Here is a 16013-nt window from a genome sequence, read left to right as displayed (position 1 = left end):
TGCTGCCTACCAGACTGTCTAGACAGTGCATAACATCTGCAACTGTTGCCACAGGCAAGCAAGATATCATGCCAAATAGAAAAAGTACATTAAAATTCATCTCTCTACGTTCCACAGGGTCAAATCTCCCACTCTAAGAGTTAGGGATGTGCACTAAAAATAACATTATTTTTCAGGTTTGGATATCAGGAAGGCCATAAATATTGGTATTCCTGACATTCGGGTCCAAAAATGTTGTTTAGTATTTGGATTTGGGGTTTTTTGGGACCCTGAGCTTATTTGACTCCATTATTCTCTATGGGAGAATCTTCCTGGGGGTTAAGAGGGGCAGTTTTCCAAGCAAGCGACACCAAAATTGCAGCGGAGCTACTGCTGCCTGTTCTCTGAAGACTACCCAAATTTCTAGTCATTGGGGTCAAGGGTCCAGTTATGTGGGCCCCTGAACAAGGTGCCTCTGGCTACTCTCCATTGTTTCCCTTTGGGGGGGGGATCCAGTGCTTTCTCCAGGGCAAAGATAGAAGCTTAAGAGACTTAGCCAAACACATAAGAGCAGCCACACTGGCCAAAAGCATCCAGTTGCAAAAAGAGCCAACAAAACCCAACAGGACCAACATCAAACCAGAGAATCCCAGCAGAATCCATTGAAGCCAGCGACACTTTTGTAAAGCAACAGAATCAGTGCCATTCACAGAAACCAGGCAGAATCCAGAACCATTTTCCTTAGAACTACCCCCTTCCCTCCTCCTGCCCGCAAAGGGGTAAAGAAAGAAGCTGCTGCTACCTTTAAACCTCTGGGTCAGCCCATTTTTGAGTAATTTCAGGTATATTCAGGAACAGATTTATCGGTATATATGAGAATCCTGGATTTATTCGGAATTCCTGAATATACCTGAAAAATACCGAACAGGTTTTTTGGGGTATATTTTTTGGACCAGATATACCAAATTGCACACTCCTGATCAGAGTTCCAAGTCCCCAAAGGCATGCATGCCCTTGGCTTGAAAGGATATAGGCTCACCATCTGAGAATTGAGTCCCAGCTGAGAGATCATTTTTCTCTTCTTCTACACTGTGACCCTCATTCTTCCTGACAGCAGGAGCTGCCTACATGTCAGCAGGATGCCCTGAGCAGGTCTCTGAAAGCCTTGTCTGTATGCCTCTGACTCGTTCCGTGAATACCCAGAGCTCATTAAATCAAGTGCATGGTCACCACATTTGTCCAGCAGTACCTGTGATCCTTTTTGAGATTGACTGTGTAGTAACTGGTCTCCCCGCTTACTTTCTTGTGGTCCAAAGGATAGTGAAAACGTTCAGTTTTCATTTGGATTTTAAGTCCTCGGCAAGATTTATCTCTCTGCTTCATAATCTGTTTTATAATTCCTATATTTGATTTTTGTGTGTCATCACTGCTGTTTTGTCATTGTGGAATATTGTGAAAAGCAGCATGTAAGATTTGTAAATATATGTTTATAGATGTATTATACCAAAAGCTCCTCTGAAGAACTGCTTTATGATACCCACTTTTGACATCCTACTATATAAAAGGTTAACCGTGTTCCAGACAACTCACTTCTTACCCTGCTGCACCTCCAGAGGGCGCTGCCATGGAGGGAAGCCAAGAAGAGGCAGCCTGTCCCTCTTGAGAGCGTGCTGCAATGGGAAGCCCAGGCCAGGATCAGGAGTGGAGCAGGTGGCAGTGCCCGCCCCCCGCCTTGACCAGCTGGGACCAGCAGCAGAGTAGGTGGCAATGCCCATTCCCTGCCATCACCCAGCCGGGATCAGGAGTGGAGCAGGTGGTGATGCCCGCCCTCACCTTCACCCAGCTGGGTTCAGGCGCAGAGCAGATGGCAATGCCCGTACCCCCTTTACCTAGCTGGGATGAGGAGTGGAGCAGGTGGCAATGCCCTCCCCCCTTCACGCGGCCTGGATCAGTGGAGCAGCTGGCAATGTCTGTCACTTGCCTTCACCCCGCCAGGATCAGTTACAGAGGAAGAAGCAGTGCCTGTCTGTCTGCCTTCTCCTTTTTAGAGCCCATTGTTTTTTCCCGCAATGGACTTTGTTACTAGTTTAATATAACTGTGTGTTGCATTAATGTCCTAAAGGAATTCTGGCTAGCTTTTAGAGTTGATGTCTATCCATTTAGAAGCACAGATTTTTATAAGCAGGAACTATGGCATCATTCAACAGAATGTATAGAAATGTCCAACATATAACTGATCCTTCTAGAGTGCCCATGGCAGATAACAGTAGCTGTATCTGAGTAGAGGGCCATTGTCCCCACTACACCAAGGCTATGGAGGTATGAGTGAAATGAACAAACTGAAACTGGTTTGCATATCTGTGTAAAATGAAAAGTGGCCACTTTCTCTTGGAGTCTGTGTCAGTATTGGTATGGGCATGCTACAAGCTATGTTTAAATATATATATATATTCTGCATACCACATGCAGCGTTCTTGCGATCTTGTCAGTTTATCTCTTACTTTGCTAGTTTGCACTATATTGTGCTCTTTCTAAATCAGAGCTTGACAAATCCCAGGTGCTGGCTCACCATAGTGCCTAAAAATTTCATTGTATTTTCAGCAATGATTTTCCTGTAGCATCGCTTGGCAATTCTTAGTTGAACTATAAATCTTATTTATAATTTCACATCAGAATGTTTTGCTGTATGGCATTAAAAATGTGCATGAAGTTCTTGTCATTGTTTATATGTACACTTAACTTTATGCTATTAACAGGTGGTGAATGAATTCATTTTTTATCCGGCTGTTTTTTTCTGTTGGTTCCACTATGCAGTTAATAATGGAATTATGAAAACTTGGAAATAATGTAGTGTAGAGTTAGAGGTTAGCTCTTTTTCCCCTGTTTATGGTGATTTCAACCAGGGTTACCCTATATCGTATACTAATCCTGAACAATGGCCCCAGAATTCAGTTTTTAAAAAAATCATCAGTTTGGGGCCATGTATAGATGGGGGTGCGTGTGAAGTGAGGAATGCCTGTGCCAACTAGAGATGTAAAATTTTCAGAAATTTTGAATCCATGGTGGTGGATGTCAGGGCTTGCCACAGCTGCCGCTGGGCGTGGCACTGGGCGGTCTGCTCCTGATGTCACAGGGGGGCCAGGGACTCTGCAGGACCCTGCTCTGTGGAAGGAGGGGCGGTATACCTCACCCAGACTCCCTCTCAGTCCACTCGCTGGCCTGCTCAACCTGGCCTGCTTACCCTCTGTGTCCTCCATCTCCTCCTTCCAGAACTCTCCTCCAAGCCTCCACCCTTGCATCCTACTGCTCTCACTCCACATCATCACTCCTCACTCACACCCACCACCGCAGAGCTCTTCCCAGCCACCCTTTATAGGGTTTCCTTTCTCCACCCCGCCCTCCTTCCAGGCTTGTTCCCTCTCCTGACTGGGCCCAGCTGTGCATTCCTCCAGGTGTTTCCCTCCAACCACTAATCCCTCCTGGGCCCTTTTGCCATGCTGGCAGGGTGGGGTTGAGTGCGAGCCATCCCCAGCTGAGGGCTCCTTGGCCTTGCTCACGAGGAGCTGCCCCAGCCAGCCCTTGTGCTATTGGGCTTGCCTGGCCTTGCTCCCGAGGAGCTGCCCCAGCCAGCCTCTGTGCTATTGAGCTTGCCTGGCCTTGCTCACGAGGAGCTGCCCCAGCCAGCCTCTGTGCTATTGGGCTTGCCTGGCCCTGCTCACGAGGAGCTGCCTTAGCCAGCTTCTGCGCTGCCTGCTCAGCAATGCTGGGCAGGGTTACCCATCTCCTCCCCCAGAATGCCTGTGGCAGCCCCCCCTGGAGAGGCTTGGCTTCTAGCAACTCCTGAGCCAGGCTGCTGTCTTCTAGCCATGGTGTGGCTCTGGGCTGCAGCGGCGGCGTCCTCTCCCTGCCAGGTAAGGGCTCTGCTTGGGTTGCTGCTGCTGCTGCTGGACCCACCTTCTCCCTGCTGTGTCCCTTTCCCTCCGGCCTGCTTAGCCCCCTCTCTTCCCCCTGGAGGGTGGGGCTGGCTGGTTTCTCCTTGCCCCCTCCACCCCTCTGAGGTACTGGCCTTTTGCCCCTTCCCCATGGAGTAGGTAGGTTCTGGCCCTGGTTGCCGGCTTGGGGGGTGGAGTTGCTGCCACCCTTTTGTCCCCTGCTGTTCCCTCTTGTCAAGTCTGGGGGCTGGGGCTCAGACCCCGGACACACCCCCCCGCTTGGCTTTGAGTTGTGGGGGTCTGGCTCAGTCTCAAACATGCGGGACATATAGTCTGCGTCCACATGCCGTGCCCCCCGGCGGTATTTGATGGTAAATTGGAAGGGTAGAAGGGAGAGGTACCAGCGTAGCACCCTGGGGTTGTGTGCCTTCATGCGATGGAGCCACTGCAGGGGTGCATGGTCCGTCAGCAGTATAAAGGGGTTGTTGGCCAGGTAGTACTGCAGGGCCCCCACCGCCCACTTGACCGCTAGGGCCTCCCGCTCCACCGTGGCATAGCGCTTCTCGGCGGGCTGTAGCTTCCGACTCAGGAAGAGAATCGGGACGTCTGCTCCGTCACGTTCCTGGGTCAGCACAGCCCCGAGGCCGGTGTCCGAAGCGTCTGTGGCCAGTGTGAAGGGCCGGTCAAAGTCCGGGTTCCACAGGGCAGTGGCGTTAGAGAGGGCGGAACGCAGGTCTTTGAAAGCTGCCTCTAGTTCTGGGGTCCACCGGACTTGGTTGGGCAGCCCCTTCCTTAAGCTGTCCGTCAGGGGCGCCGCTCGGGAGGCAAAGTGGGGGATGAACCGCCCATAATACCCCAGCAGTCCTAGGAATCTCCGAACCTGCTTCTTGGTCTTGGGCTGTGGGGCGTCGGCTATTGAGGCCACCTTGTCCGGTGGTGGCCTGACTTGTCCTCCCCCGACCACGAAGCCCAGGTATTGGAGTTCCTGGAACCCCAGGTGGCTCTTTTTCGGGTTCGCCCTTAGCCCAGCTCGTTGGAGGGCCCTTAAGACGGCCTCCAGGTGTTGGAGGTGGGTGGGCCAGTCGGGGCTGAAGATAATAATATCATCAATGTATGCCATGGCGTACGCCCGGCACTCTCCCAGCACCTGGTCCACCAGCCGCTGAAAGGTGGCCGCCGCCCCATGCAGGCCAAACGGCATCTTCTTGAATTGGAAGAGGCCTTGGGGGGTGGCAAAGGCCGTCTTCTCCCGGTCCTCTAGCCGTACGGGCACCTGCCAGTAGCCCTTTGTTAAGTCCAGGGCCGACAGGTAGCGGGCGGACCCCAGGTGGTCCACCAGCACGTCTGCTCGGGGCATGGGGTAGGCGTCGAACTGGGCCACCTTATTCAGTTCGCGATAGTCAATGCAAAACCGGGTGGTCCCGTCTGGCTTGGGAACCAGGACTATCGGGCTCCTCCAGGCACTCCGTGAGGGTTCGATTACACCCAGCCGGAGCATCTCATTTGTCTCCTTCTCCACTGCCTCCCATCGCTTCCTGGGGATGGGGCGCCAGGTAGCCCGGGCTGTCTGCCCCGGGCTGGTTGGGATGGCATGTTGAATCAGGCTGGTGCTGCCTGGCCTGCGGGAGAAGACCCCGGGAACCCGTGCACAGAGGTCTCGTAGCTGGGCCCGTTGAGCTGGATCAAGCTGGGGGTCCACCTTGGGCGCCTCAAACTCCGGGGCTTCAGAGGTCCACGGCAGCTCACTGTCAGGGAGCTCCAATGGGTCCTCAGCCATGCCACACTCCTCTTCGGGGCGCTCGTGCCACTGCTTCAGGAGGTTCACATGCAGGGTCTTCCGCCGACGTCGGCCGACCCCGCACTGGACTTCATAGGTAGTGGGGCCCAGCACCCTTCGAATCGGGTAGGGGCCCCTCCAAGCGTCCCCTCCCTCTCTGGGAAATACCGAGTGGTGCACCAGGACCTTCTCTCCAGCCTGGAAAGTCCTCATCCGTGCACCCCGGTCGTAGGCGGCTTTCTGCTTCGCCTGGGTGCGAGTCAGTCTGCGGTTCGCCTCGGCTTGGGACTGTTGCACCCGATCACGGAGCTGGCTCACGTACTCCTGTGGGGTGGGCGCAGGGTTGCTGGCCTGGGGCCCCCAGCGTTCTGTCAGCCGGGAGAGCATCCCTCGTGGCTTGCGCCCATATAGCAGCTCGAATGGGCTGAAGCCAGTGGAGGCCTGCGGGGTCTCCCTGAGGGCGAACATGAGCGGGTCGATGTACAGGTCCCACTGGTGAGGCTTGTCCCGTGTCATCTTCTTCAGGGCCTCCTTGACAGTCTGGTTCAGCCGCTCTGCCAAACCATCTGTTTGAGGGTGGTAAGCCGAGGTGAACACCTGCCGGATCCCCAAATTCCGGCAGAGTTGGCGCATGGCTGTGGCACGGAACGGGCCCCCTCGATCCGTCAGGATTTCATCTGGCAGCCCCACCATCGCGAAAAACTTGGACAGGGCCCGGACCACCCCCGGGGTCTGCATGGTTTTCAGCGGGATGACCTCGGGGAACCGCGTGGCATAGTCCACAATCACCAGGGCAAAGCGATGGCCCCGGGGTGTGCGTGGCAGCGGTCCAATGAAGTCCATCGCGATCCGTTGGAAGGGTGTCTCCATGACGGATAGCGGGGAGAGGGGGGCCTTCGGTGGGCGGCGGGCTGCCACCCGCTGGCAGGTGGGACACGAGCGGCAGTGGGCCTTCACATCTGCATTCACGGAGGGCCAGAAGAACTGTTCAAGGATCTTCTTCAGGGTCTTGTGGTGCCCCAGATGCCCGGCCCACGCATGCTCATGGGCCGTGCGGAGGACTTCGGCCCGGTAGGCCGCCGGCACCAATAGCTGGCGGACCTCCCCCTGGCCACTTGGGGCACGAGCTAGGCGAACCCAAACCCCTCCTTGCTTCTCGATGCGAGGGAGCCGCTGGGACCTCCGTTCATCCCGCACCTGCTCCTCCTCACGAGCGGCTGTCTCTCGCAAGCGCTGCAAGGACTCATCTGCCCCTTGGGCATCGCGGAATGGGCGGTCTGCCGGGGGTCCCGTTGGGTCTTCAACCTGTGGTTCTGCCCCTGGTCTGACAGAGGGACCCTCGCCCGGGTCGTTGGCCTCCTCCACTTGCAGAGCGGTGGCAACTTGAGGGCCTGCCAATTCCCCTGCCGCCTCCAACAGCAGCCCGGCATTCCCGGGGGCGTCTCTTCCCAATTTCTCCGTTGCCTGCTTGAGGAGCCTGAAGAACCCTGGGGCGTCTCTTCCCAGCAGCACTGGCACGGGTAGGTGGGCTACCCGGGCAACTTCCATTTGGTGGCAGACCCCTAGGTACTCTATTGTGATTAGGGCCGTAGGGTACGGCTGGGTGCGGCCCATCACGTCCGTCACCGGGATCCAGCGGTGCACTGGGGTGGCAGCTGGGAGAAGCTGGGGTTTAATTGCTGAGACTGCACTCCCAGAGTCCAATAGGGCTTGTAGGATCAGCCGGCCTATCCTCACGGTGGCGCATAGACTCTGCACCTGCTTGCCAGGCGGTGGGTTATTTTCCCAAACGAAGGCGCAAACCCTTGGCAAGGCCTCTGTGAGCGCGCCGGCTTGCATCTGCGGCTCTGCTGTCAGTGTTAGTTCCGCTGGAGCAGCTGGGTAGGCTGCCTCCAGCCTTCCCCACATCCTATCCTGGCGTTCCTCCAGCCACAGTCCGAGCTCCACTGGGGTGGCGGCCTTGGGAGGCCGCCCCTTGACTGGCGCCTGCGTCGGAACGTCTCTCCCCGTACGGGCCACCAACTTGTCAGGGCTTGCCACAGCTGCCGCTGGGCGTGGCACTGGGCGGTCTGCTCCTGACGTCACAGGGGGGCCAGGGACTCTGCAGGACCCTGCTCTGTGGAAGGAGGGGCGGTATACCTCACCCAGACTCCCTCTCAGTCCACTCGCTGGCCTGCTCAACCTGGCCTGCTTACCCTCTGTGTCCTCCATCTCCTCCTTCCAGAACTCTCCTCCAAGCCTCCACCCTTGCATCCTACTGCTCTCACTCCACATCATCACTCCTCACTCACACCCACCACCGCAGAGCTCTTCCCAGCCACCCTTTATAGGGTTTCCTTTCTCCACCCCGCCCTCCTTCCAGGCTTGTTCCCTCTCCTGACTGGGCCCAGCTGTGCATTCCTCCAGGTGTTTCCCTCCAACCACTAATCCCTCCTGGGCCCTTTTGCCATGCTGGCAGGGTGGGGTTGAGTGCGAGCCATCCCCAGCTGAGGGCTCCTTGGCCTTGCTCACGAGGAGCTGCCCCAGCCAGCCCTTGTGCTATTGGGCTTGCCTGGCCTTGCTCCCGAGGAGCTGCCCCAGCCAGCCTCTGTGCTATTGAGCTTGCCTGGCCTTGCTCACGAGGAGCTGCCCCAGCCAGCCTCTGTGCTATTGGGCTTGCCTGGCCCTGCTCACGAGGAGCTGCCTTAGCCAGCTTCTGCGCTGCCTGCTCAGCAATGCTGGGCAGGGTTACCCATCTCCTCCCCCAGAATGCCTGTGGCAGCCCCCCCTGGAGAGGCTTGGCTTCTAGCAACTCCTGAGCCAGGCTGCTGTCTTCTAGCCATGGTGTGGCTCTGGGCTGCAGCGGCGGCGTCCTCTCCCTGCCAGGTAAGGGCTCTGCTTGGGTTGCTGCTGCTGCTGCTGGACCCACCTTCTCCCTGCTGTGTCCCTTTCCCTCCGGCCTGCTTAGCCCCCTCTCTTCCCCCTGGAGGGTGGGGCTGGCTGGTTTCTCCTTGCCCCCTCCACCCCTCTGAGGTACTGGCCTTTTGCCCCTTCCCCATGGAGTAGGTAGGTTCTGGCCCTGGTTGCCGGCTTGGGGGGTGGAGTTGCTGCCACCCTTTTGTCCCCTGCTGTTCCCTCTTGTCAAGTCTGGGGGCTGGGGCTCAGACCCCGGACAGTGGAGAGGGGTGTTTCTGGTTTGTTTCTGGGAAAAAATGAAATTTTGAAGGGAGGACTAGGGCAAAGGAAGGGGGGAGAAATGGGAGAGAAGGGGGAAATTCCCTCCTTTGCAACTTTTGTGGAGCCCCACTTGTTGATTTATATACTGAAACACATTTGTCATAGCTTTAATAAAACAGAAAAGGTTAGGATTAGGGTTTGCAGCGGGGATAATTAGTAAATAATGTCATTTAAAATCCTGAAGACTCAAAAACAAGTCTGGCTCCTAGAACCAAAGAAAATTGGTCAAGGCCAGTCTAAATGTCTGCTTCTACCTAAGTGTCTAAGCAAAAGAGAAATATTTTCTTATTAAAAATTATGCACAGGCTATCTTTTCACGGAGGACACTTGCTTGTTTTAAATAGGGCAGAGCTTATTGTACCATGAACCTGTCTGGTGGATAGTTTCTTCAAGATCCATTTTAGTCAACACAGTAAGCTGTTACTTATTTATCACTGGCCAGTTTGCTAGAGGGGATGGATTCTTAGTGAATAAATTGATCTAGATGGCCATTAAAATGCTGTGGCGCAGTCTGATGCAGGCTGGCTAGCATCGTGCCCATCAAAGACAGTGGGAGAACATTCCTGAATGCTTATCAGAGCTTTTTCCAACACAGCAAGGAGTATTTTACCGGAGAAAGATTGTGCTGCTATATTTAGACACCGGCTATTACCACGGGAGAGCAGGGCATATTAATACATAATTTTTTAAGCTGAAGGAAATATGGGGATCTCTTCTAGCCTTAGTTAACCATGGCAGAACGATTTTTAACTTCCTTTTTTAAACCTTTCATGACAAGTTTTCAGACATTTTTCTCCTGTGTTTATAAATAAGTCTTAACCTTGATGCTGAATTATGTAATTTACATAAATGTGTGTGTGTGTGTGTGTGTGTGTGTGTATCCTCTTTCCCTAGTTCCTCTGTTTACACAGATTCCCAAAGAGTAACCTTTTTAGTCTGCTTCTGCCAAAACGACAAGTTGCCTTTTGTGAGCCGCAGCCCCTTCTTCGGATTCTTACCTTACAAAGGTTATGTCACAGTAGATGTCACGGTCTTCAAGGTGCCATGTGTTAGCTAAATAAGTGTGACATGGGCTTAAATCCTCACCCAGCCATGGATTGTGCTGGGTGTCTTAGGGCCAACTGGTCTCTCTTAAATGGGCTAGCGCCCACTTGTGTGGCCCATCATGGGATATACGTCATAAATAGAAACATAGAGCTGGAAGGGTTATCTAGTCCAAACCTCTGCACAATGCAGGACAGTCACAGCTACCTCTTTCTCATACCCACCCTCACACTCTCTCGCACATTCGCATGAGCGCATACGCACATACCCATGACTGCTGCTCTATGACCAGAGGAGGGCAAAAAATCTCCAGGATCCCTGGCCAGTCTGGCCTGGAGGAAGACTCTGTCTTGACTCCAAAGTGGAGATTGGCATTACCCTGGGCATATAAAAAAGGACCACAAGAGCCTAGCACTGGCTAATCCCTTCATGCCCTCCCTCTCCCGATCTGTGTATAGTCGTATTGAGTCATAGAATCACCGCTGCCAGGTGGCCATCTAGCCTCTTCTTAAGAATCTCCAAGGAAGGGGAGCCCACAACCTCCTGAGGAGGCCTGTTCCACTGATGAACCACTCTGTCAGGAAGTTCTTCTTTTGCTTTAATTTTAATCCATTGTTTCTGGTCTGACCCCCCCCCCCCCCCGGGGCAACAGAAAACAACTCTGCTCCATCCTGTATGCGGTAGCACTTTGATAGCACTTTGACTACTTGAAGAGGGCTATCATGTCATCTATCAGTTGCCACCTCTCCAGGCTAAACCTACCCAGCTTGTTCAACCCTTCCTCACAGGACTTGATCTCCAGACCCCTCACCATCTTTGTTGCCCTCCTTAAACTGAATGCAGTCAAGTGACATCTAACTAGAGTTGGGTAAAGCGATACCATCACTTTGCGTGATCTGGGCACTATACTTCTGTTGATACAGCCTAAAATCGCATTTGCCTTTTTAGCTTCAGCATCACACCTCTGACTCAGGTTCAGTGTATGATCTACTAGATCCATTTCATATGTACTGCTGCCAAGACAAGTTTCTTGCTTGTTGCTGTGAGGGAAAATCCTGCAATGATATCTATTTCTTCCTTCATACCTAATATTCTATACCAGTTGGAATTCTGTTGGCTTTTAAATATCATGTTTACTCTAAAGGAAGATTACCCTGAATATAAGATGAACCCCCAAATATGTTTTACATTAAAAAAATTACTGGATATAACTCTAGTTTTTTCTGTGAATGTAAAATGACCCTCTCTTTTCTTGATGGCATACTTGGGGGGGAAATAGTCTTAAATTTGTGTAAATCTGTATTTTCATGAAGGAGTACAAAAAGCAGTACCTTTTTTTTCCTTAAAAGGATTTCTGCATTATTTCCCCACGGGGAATGATTCTGGTTCTTTAGTCCTGACCTGACAGTCTTGATGAATAATAAATACATTTTTAGTTACATATTTATTTGGCTGTCATTAAATTCCACCTTACAATCCGGGTGGCTATTTTTGCTTTTACTTCCATTTAAAAGTGTAGTTTGTTCGCTTGCTTTTGGTGTGCATCAGACCTACTTGCTCTCCCATAAAGTATGCTTGCAGAAGGGCAGCCTGTGTCTTTTGGGATGCAAGCAGTAATGCTTTGTGGTTGCTATTATTTATCTTAAAGGTTTCTGAACTTGTTATTTGCTCTGTCTTGCATTCTTGTATTCTCTCCTGCATATAAAGTTGTGTGTGACCTTGACAGCAAAATGTTTGTGTGTTTGGTGATTTGCTCTATTTTCATAACCTTAAAAAAACCTAGCAAAGAGAAGAATTGACAGCATACTTCTGCATAGCTTTCCATCCTGGCCATTTAGACGTTTACAGCTACAGCTGCCATTTGGGTAGAAAAGTGACACAGAAATGTTTTAAATAAGTAAAAATAGTTTTTTCCTCTTCTGCAAAGGGTAGCTATGAAAGAGCTGCGGCGGGGTGGTGGTAATTTGAGAGCGCAGCTATTATTCTCATTTTATGTACTAGAGAATGGGAGGATGAAGTGACCAATACAAGATACTCCATTTTGTCTATGACTGAACTGAGGTCTGATTTGGGTCTCCCAGGACAGTCCAAAGTCCTCTCCACTGAGACCACGATGTTTCTTTTGTTAGTATTTTGAGCCCACGATGGCAAAGTAACAGCTGCCTCCCTTTTGGCTTGCAAATGAAAAAAGGAAACTTGTTAGCGTGTATCATCATGAAGCCTTGTAAACAGGTAAACAGTTCTTGAGTTGTTTCCCCACCCCCAGTTGAGCCATACAAGTGTTCAGAAAAGGATGGTTTGCAGATATGGCTGACAGTTTAACATTAGTATATTGATTTGATGAATGTTTAACGTGCCAGACTGCAGAAATTTGACAGGCACTCTTTAACTGATGGGATGGAGACAATGTATAATGTTATTTGTCATAATTGCCATTGCTTCTGATGCCACCAGTGAACAGTGAAATGTTTAGGTCTTTATGCTTCTGGGTGTTTGTGTGTGATATTTAATTAAAATATCCCATTATTGCCTGATACTACAAAGTCTCTTGTGCAACTTCAGACTGTTAGACTTGATATGTACTTAAAGTCTTGCGCTGGAATAAAATGCCAATAAAATGACACTCTGTGAATGAATGAGCTAAGAAATTTTTCACCCTCAAAATGCTCTTAATGGAGTGAAATTTTTTTAAACAAACAAACTGATTTTGAAATGCTGATGCTATATATTGCTGTCTAGGTGGTGATAGCTGGCGGCTTCAGGCCAGACGCCGTACGTTATATCAATATTTTGAGATTTCCAGCTGCCTTTTCAAAGCTCTCTGTGGGATTAACTCCATCGTACAGTTCTTGAGTCCTCTGTTTTCAGATCTGTGCCAAATGTCATTTTTAAATGGTTCCTAGCAAACTTGCTCTTAAGTCTTCGAAACAGAAATAGCGTCCTGTTTCTTTGGACAAATGGGAGTCTGTCTCTGAACGAGATGCTGTGTTGTACACTTCCCCCTTGATGATAGACAAAAAAACACAGGCCAGGCTTTTAAGTCTTCATGGATTTTCAGATGTGCCATGGCAACTCTCATGAAGGCACCAGCGCTTCCCAGGATCAGCGGGCAGCGGGTGAGCCTTCCTCTTTATCGAATGATGTCGTTTGTTCACGTGTGCCCACTCGCTCTATCTTCTTTTCCCACAGCATCAGATAACAGCCAGCGGTTTCGAGAAACCTGCTTTGCGTTTGCCCTCACACCACAGCAAGTGCAGCAGATCAGCAGTTCCATGTAAGTGGCTGTGATCTTTAACACCTTTTAGTGCAGTAGATCTCTCTGTTGGATGTATGGTCGTTTTTTAGGGTGGATAGCTACATACGATGACCATTAAGGCTTCTTTAGAGGCACGCAGTAAGGTGGAATCCAGGAGAATTGGGTAGAAATGAAAATACAAGGCTGGGAAGGCTGGAGGTGCTCGTTGGGGGGGGGGGGCGCTGTGGTTATTATGAGGGATGGGAGTGTGCGGACGACAGGTGAGTCGTGTTCCAGGTTCTGGTTGCCCGTCTTGCAATCTGGGTATCCCCTACTAAAGCAGTGCACAGAAAGCCCATTAGAAAAGAAGTTGCTGACTGTACTCCTATGCTCTGGGGTTCTAACTGCTATGTGGAAGCTCCAATATGCCTTGTCTCACTTCATAGTCAAAGTGATACAAGTCATAGGAAGCTGACATGACTTGTCAGTGAACAGAAAAACTAGCCCTGCTTGGATTGGACCACAGATCCATCTCCTGTTTTGCCAGCCAGATGTCCTATTGGGGAAGCTCACAAACCAGGCGTCAAGGTGCTGCCCTTCTTGCACTGCTTGTCCTCCACATCTGCCTCTGAACGGTGCTGATGTGAAGGATTGGACTTGGAGTTTGGGAGCATGAACAGAGCGAACTGCACAGAGTGGAGATGGGTACAGTGCCTGATTAGGCTGATCTGTTTGGGAAATGTGTTTAGGTTTGGAAAGTGTGTTAATGCAGATTGACACTTCTTTAAACTTCTCAGGCTTCAAATGTTCAAGCTGTTTTTTTTTAAATGTACCAACTTTAATCAGTGTCTTATATCTTTGCCAGGGACATTTCTGGAACCAAATGTGACTTCACCGTGCAGGTCCAACTGAGGTACAGTTAATTCCGCAGTCCAGTGTTACTAGAAATGAGTTTTGTAGCAAGGAAAGCTGGATTTTGCAGCTTCCATGTATTATATACTTGTTGGGACTGTGTGTGTGTGTATGCTTTCTTTGCTTGATTTTTATTCTTGTTCTGCTGAACCTGGGAAGGAGCAAGGACGAGAGGGAAATGGAAGATGAAACTGCCTGAGGCAGAGAAATTGATGGTTGTTTTGATTAATCCTGTCCTTACTGCTGGGGGAGGAGTTGGGCCTGAGTGTGTTTGTGTCTGAATGCTCTCATGTACCAAGGAGGGACTATGTGGTTTTGCGTGGGTTGCATAAGCCCCGTGGCTGGTCTTGAGTCAGTTTTGCCTGAAGCCCTCGAAATGTGGGCCAAGCTACACATGACGAATGACACTTGAATGGCAAGTGGATTTTGTGGAGGGCAAGTGAACAGGCCCTGAGTCTCATTTTATTGGCTAGAGCACTGGACAAAGATCTGGGAAACCGAGGTTTGAATTCCTCATTTTGCCATGGAAGCTCTCTGGGTGATGTCTGGGCCAGTCTCTTTCTCAGCCTTAACCTGTCTCATAAGTTGGTTGCTAGGATAAAATGGAGGGGGACGGAGGAACAACGATTAATTAAGTTGTTTTGGGTTCCTGTTGGGGAGAAGAGTGGGATATAAAATTAGTTGCTCAGGGGTCTGCCATGTTCCTCAACTTTCAAGCCCTTGAGTCACTTGAGCTTTTCTCTCTAACTCCTCTTTCCCAGGATGAATGGATTGATTTAAATCAGCTATTCAAATCACCCCAAAAAAGGGATGATTAGATACTTAGATGCTTAGATGATTAGATACTTCTTAACTGAAAGTGCTAATTGGCTGCTGTGCCCATAAGCTATTATGCCATTATAACAACCTCAAAGCAGGAGTTTGGGCAAAATATGAGCTTAAGCCCCTCCTTTCTCTCCGTCAGTTTCTCAGCCATATATTTATTCATGGGATATAATTAAATTGTGTAGGGGGGACATGTGATCACTTTGATTCTGTGATTTGTGAAAGGTTTTGCCTGCATGACGGGGCCTCTTGGGAGCTGACCCTTCTGTTGGGGATCAGCAGTTGTCTAGACCCACAGTAGAGGCTCCTGCTCTGTTGAGCAGCAGACTTTGATAACGGAGCTCTGAATGTCATTGGTGTGTGGCGTCACTGAAGCTGTAGAAATGGACTGTGGGCACGGCACTAATTAGATGGGAGTGCTGCTGCAGCTGGCAGAGGTGGAAGAGGGAACAGGAGGCAAGAAAGGAAACTGTTGGCTGTCTTCTCTCTGAAACTCAGTCGTTTTTTAATTTGGCTAGGAAGAAGCAGCCTGCAGGCTGTCTGGGGGCTTTGGTCTTAGTCACAGCAGTTACGTGCAGTTTTTCGAAGCTGTTGGGGTAGAACTTTTAAGCAAAGCGTCTTCCTGGCCCTTGTTTGCGGTGTTCCAAGTGTGTGTTCACTTTGATTCATGGATCTCTGATACACATATGAAGTCATACTGCCATGGTGTCCTCCCATGTATTTCGGTGGAAAGTGGTGCCTCTCTCACACACCCCTTCCTTTTCGTACTCATCAGTGTCTCCTCCATTGTCATATAGATCCAGAGGAGTTAGCCGTGTTAGTCTGTAGTAGCAAAAATAGTAAAGAGTCCAGTAGCACCTTTAAGACTAACCAACTTTACTGTAGCATAAGCTTTTGAGAATCACAGTTCTCTTCTTCAGATGCTACAGTAAAGTTGGTTAGTCTTAAAGGTGCTACTGAACTCTTCTCCATTGTAATGACACCATCCTGAAGATTTGTTGCAATGAGCCATGGGTAAAGAGAATCACTATAAAAAGTTCTGCCATTCAGGAAATGGAACTTTTGTCTTCTATGTGGCTCTTTGTCCCTCTCT

At 50.5% G+C, this 16013-nt stretch overlaps 1 protein-coding gene across 1 annotated transcript in view; it reads left to right on the top strand.

Moving 5' to 3' along the window:
- The window catches only part of PIAS1 (protein inhibitor of activated STAT 1), an 81264-nt gene that overhangs the window by 48450 nt on the left and 16801 nt on the right, over positions 1-16013 (top strand). The window contains exons 3-4 of the mRNA XM_055002521.1: positions 13138-13222; positions 14049-14096. Of these exons, the coding sequence (XP_054858496.1) occupies positions 13138-13222; positions 14049-14096 (133 nt within the window). The remainder of the gene's footprint in view (positions 1-13137; positions 13223-14048; positions 14097-16013) is intronic.

This window comes from Eublepharis macularius, chromosome 18 (assembly GCF_028583425.1).
Source record: "Eublepharis macularius isolate TG4126 chromosome 18, MPM_Emac_v1.0, whole genome shotgun sequence".
Taxonomy (NCBI): domain Eukaryota; kingdom Metazoa; phylum Chordata; class Lepidosauria; order Squamata; family Eublepharidae; genus Eublepharis; species Eublepharis macularius.
The sequence above is the reverse complement of the archived record's forward strand: the minus strand, read 5'-3'. Positions and strand labels throughout refer to the sequence as shown.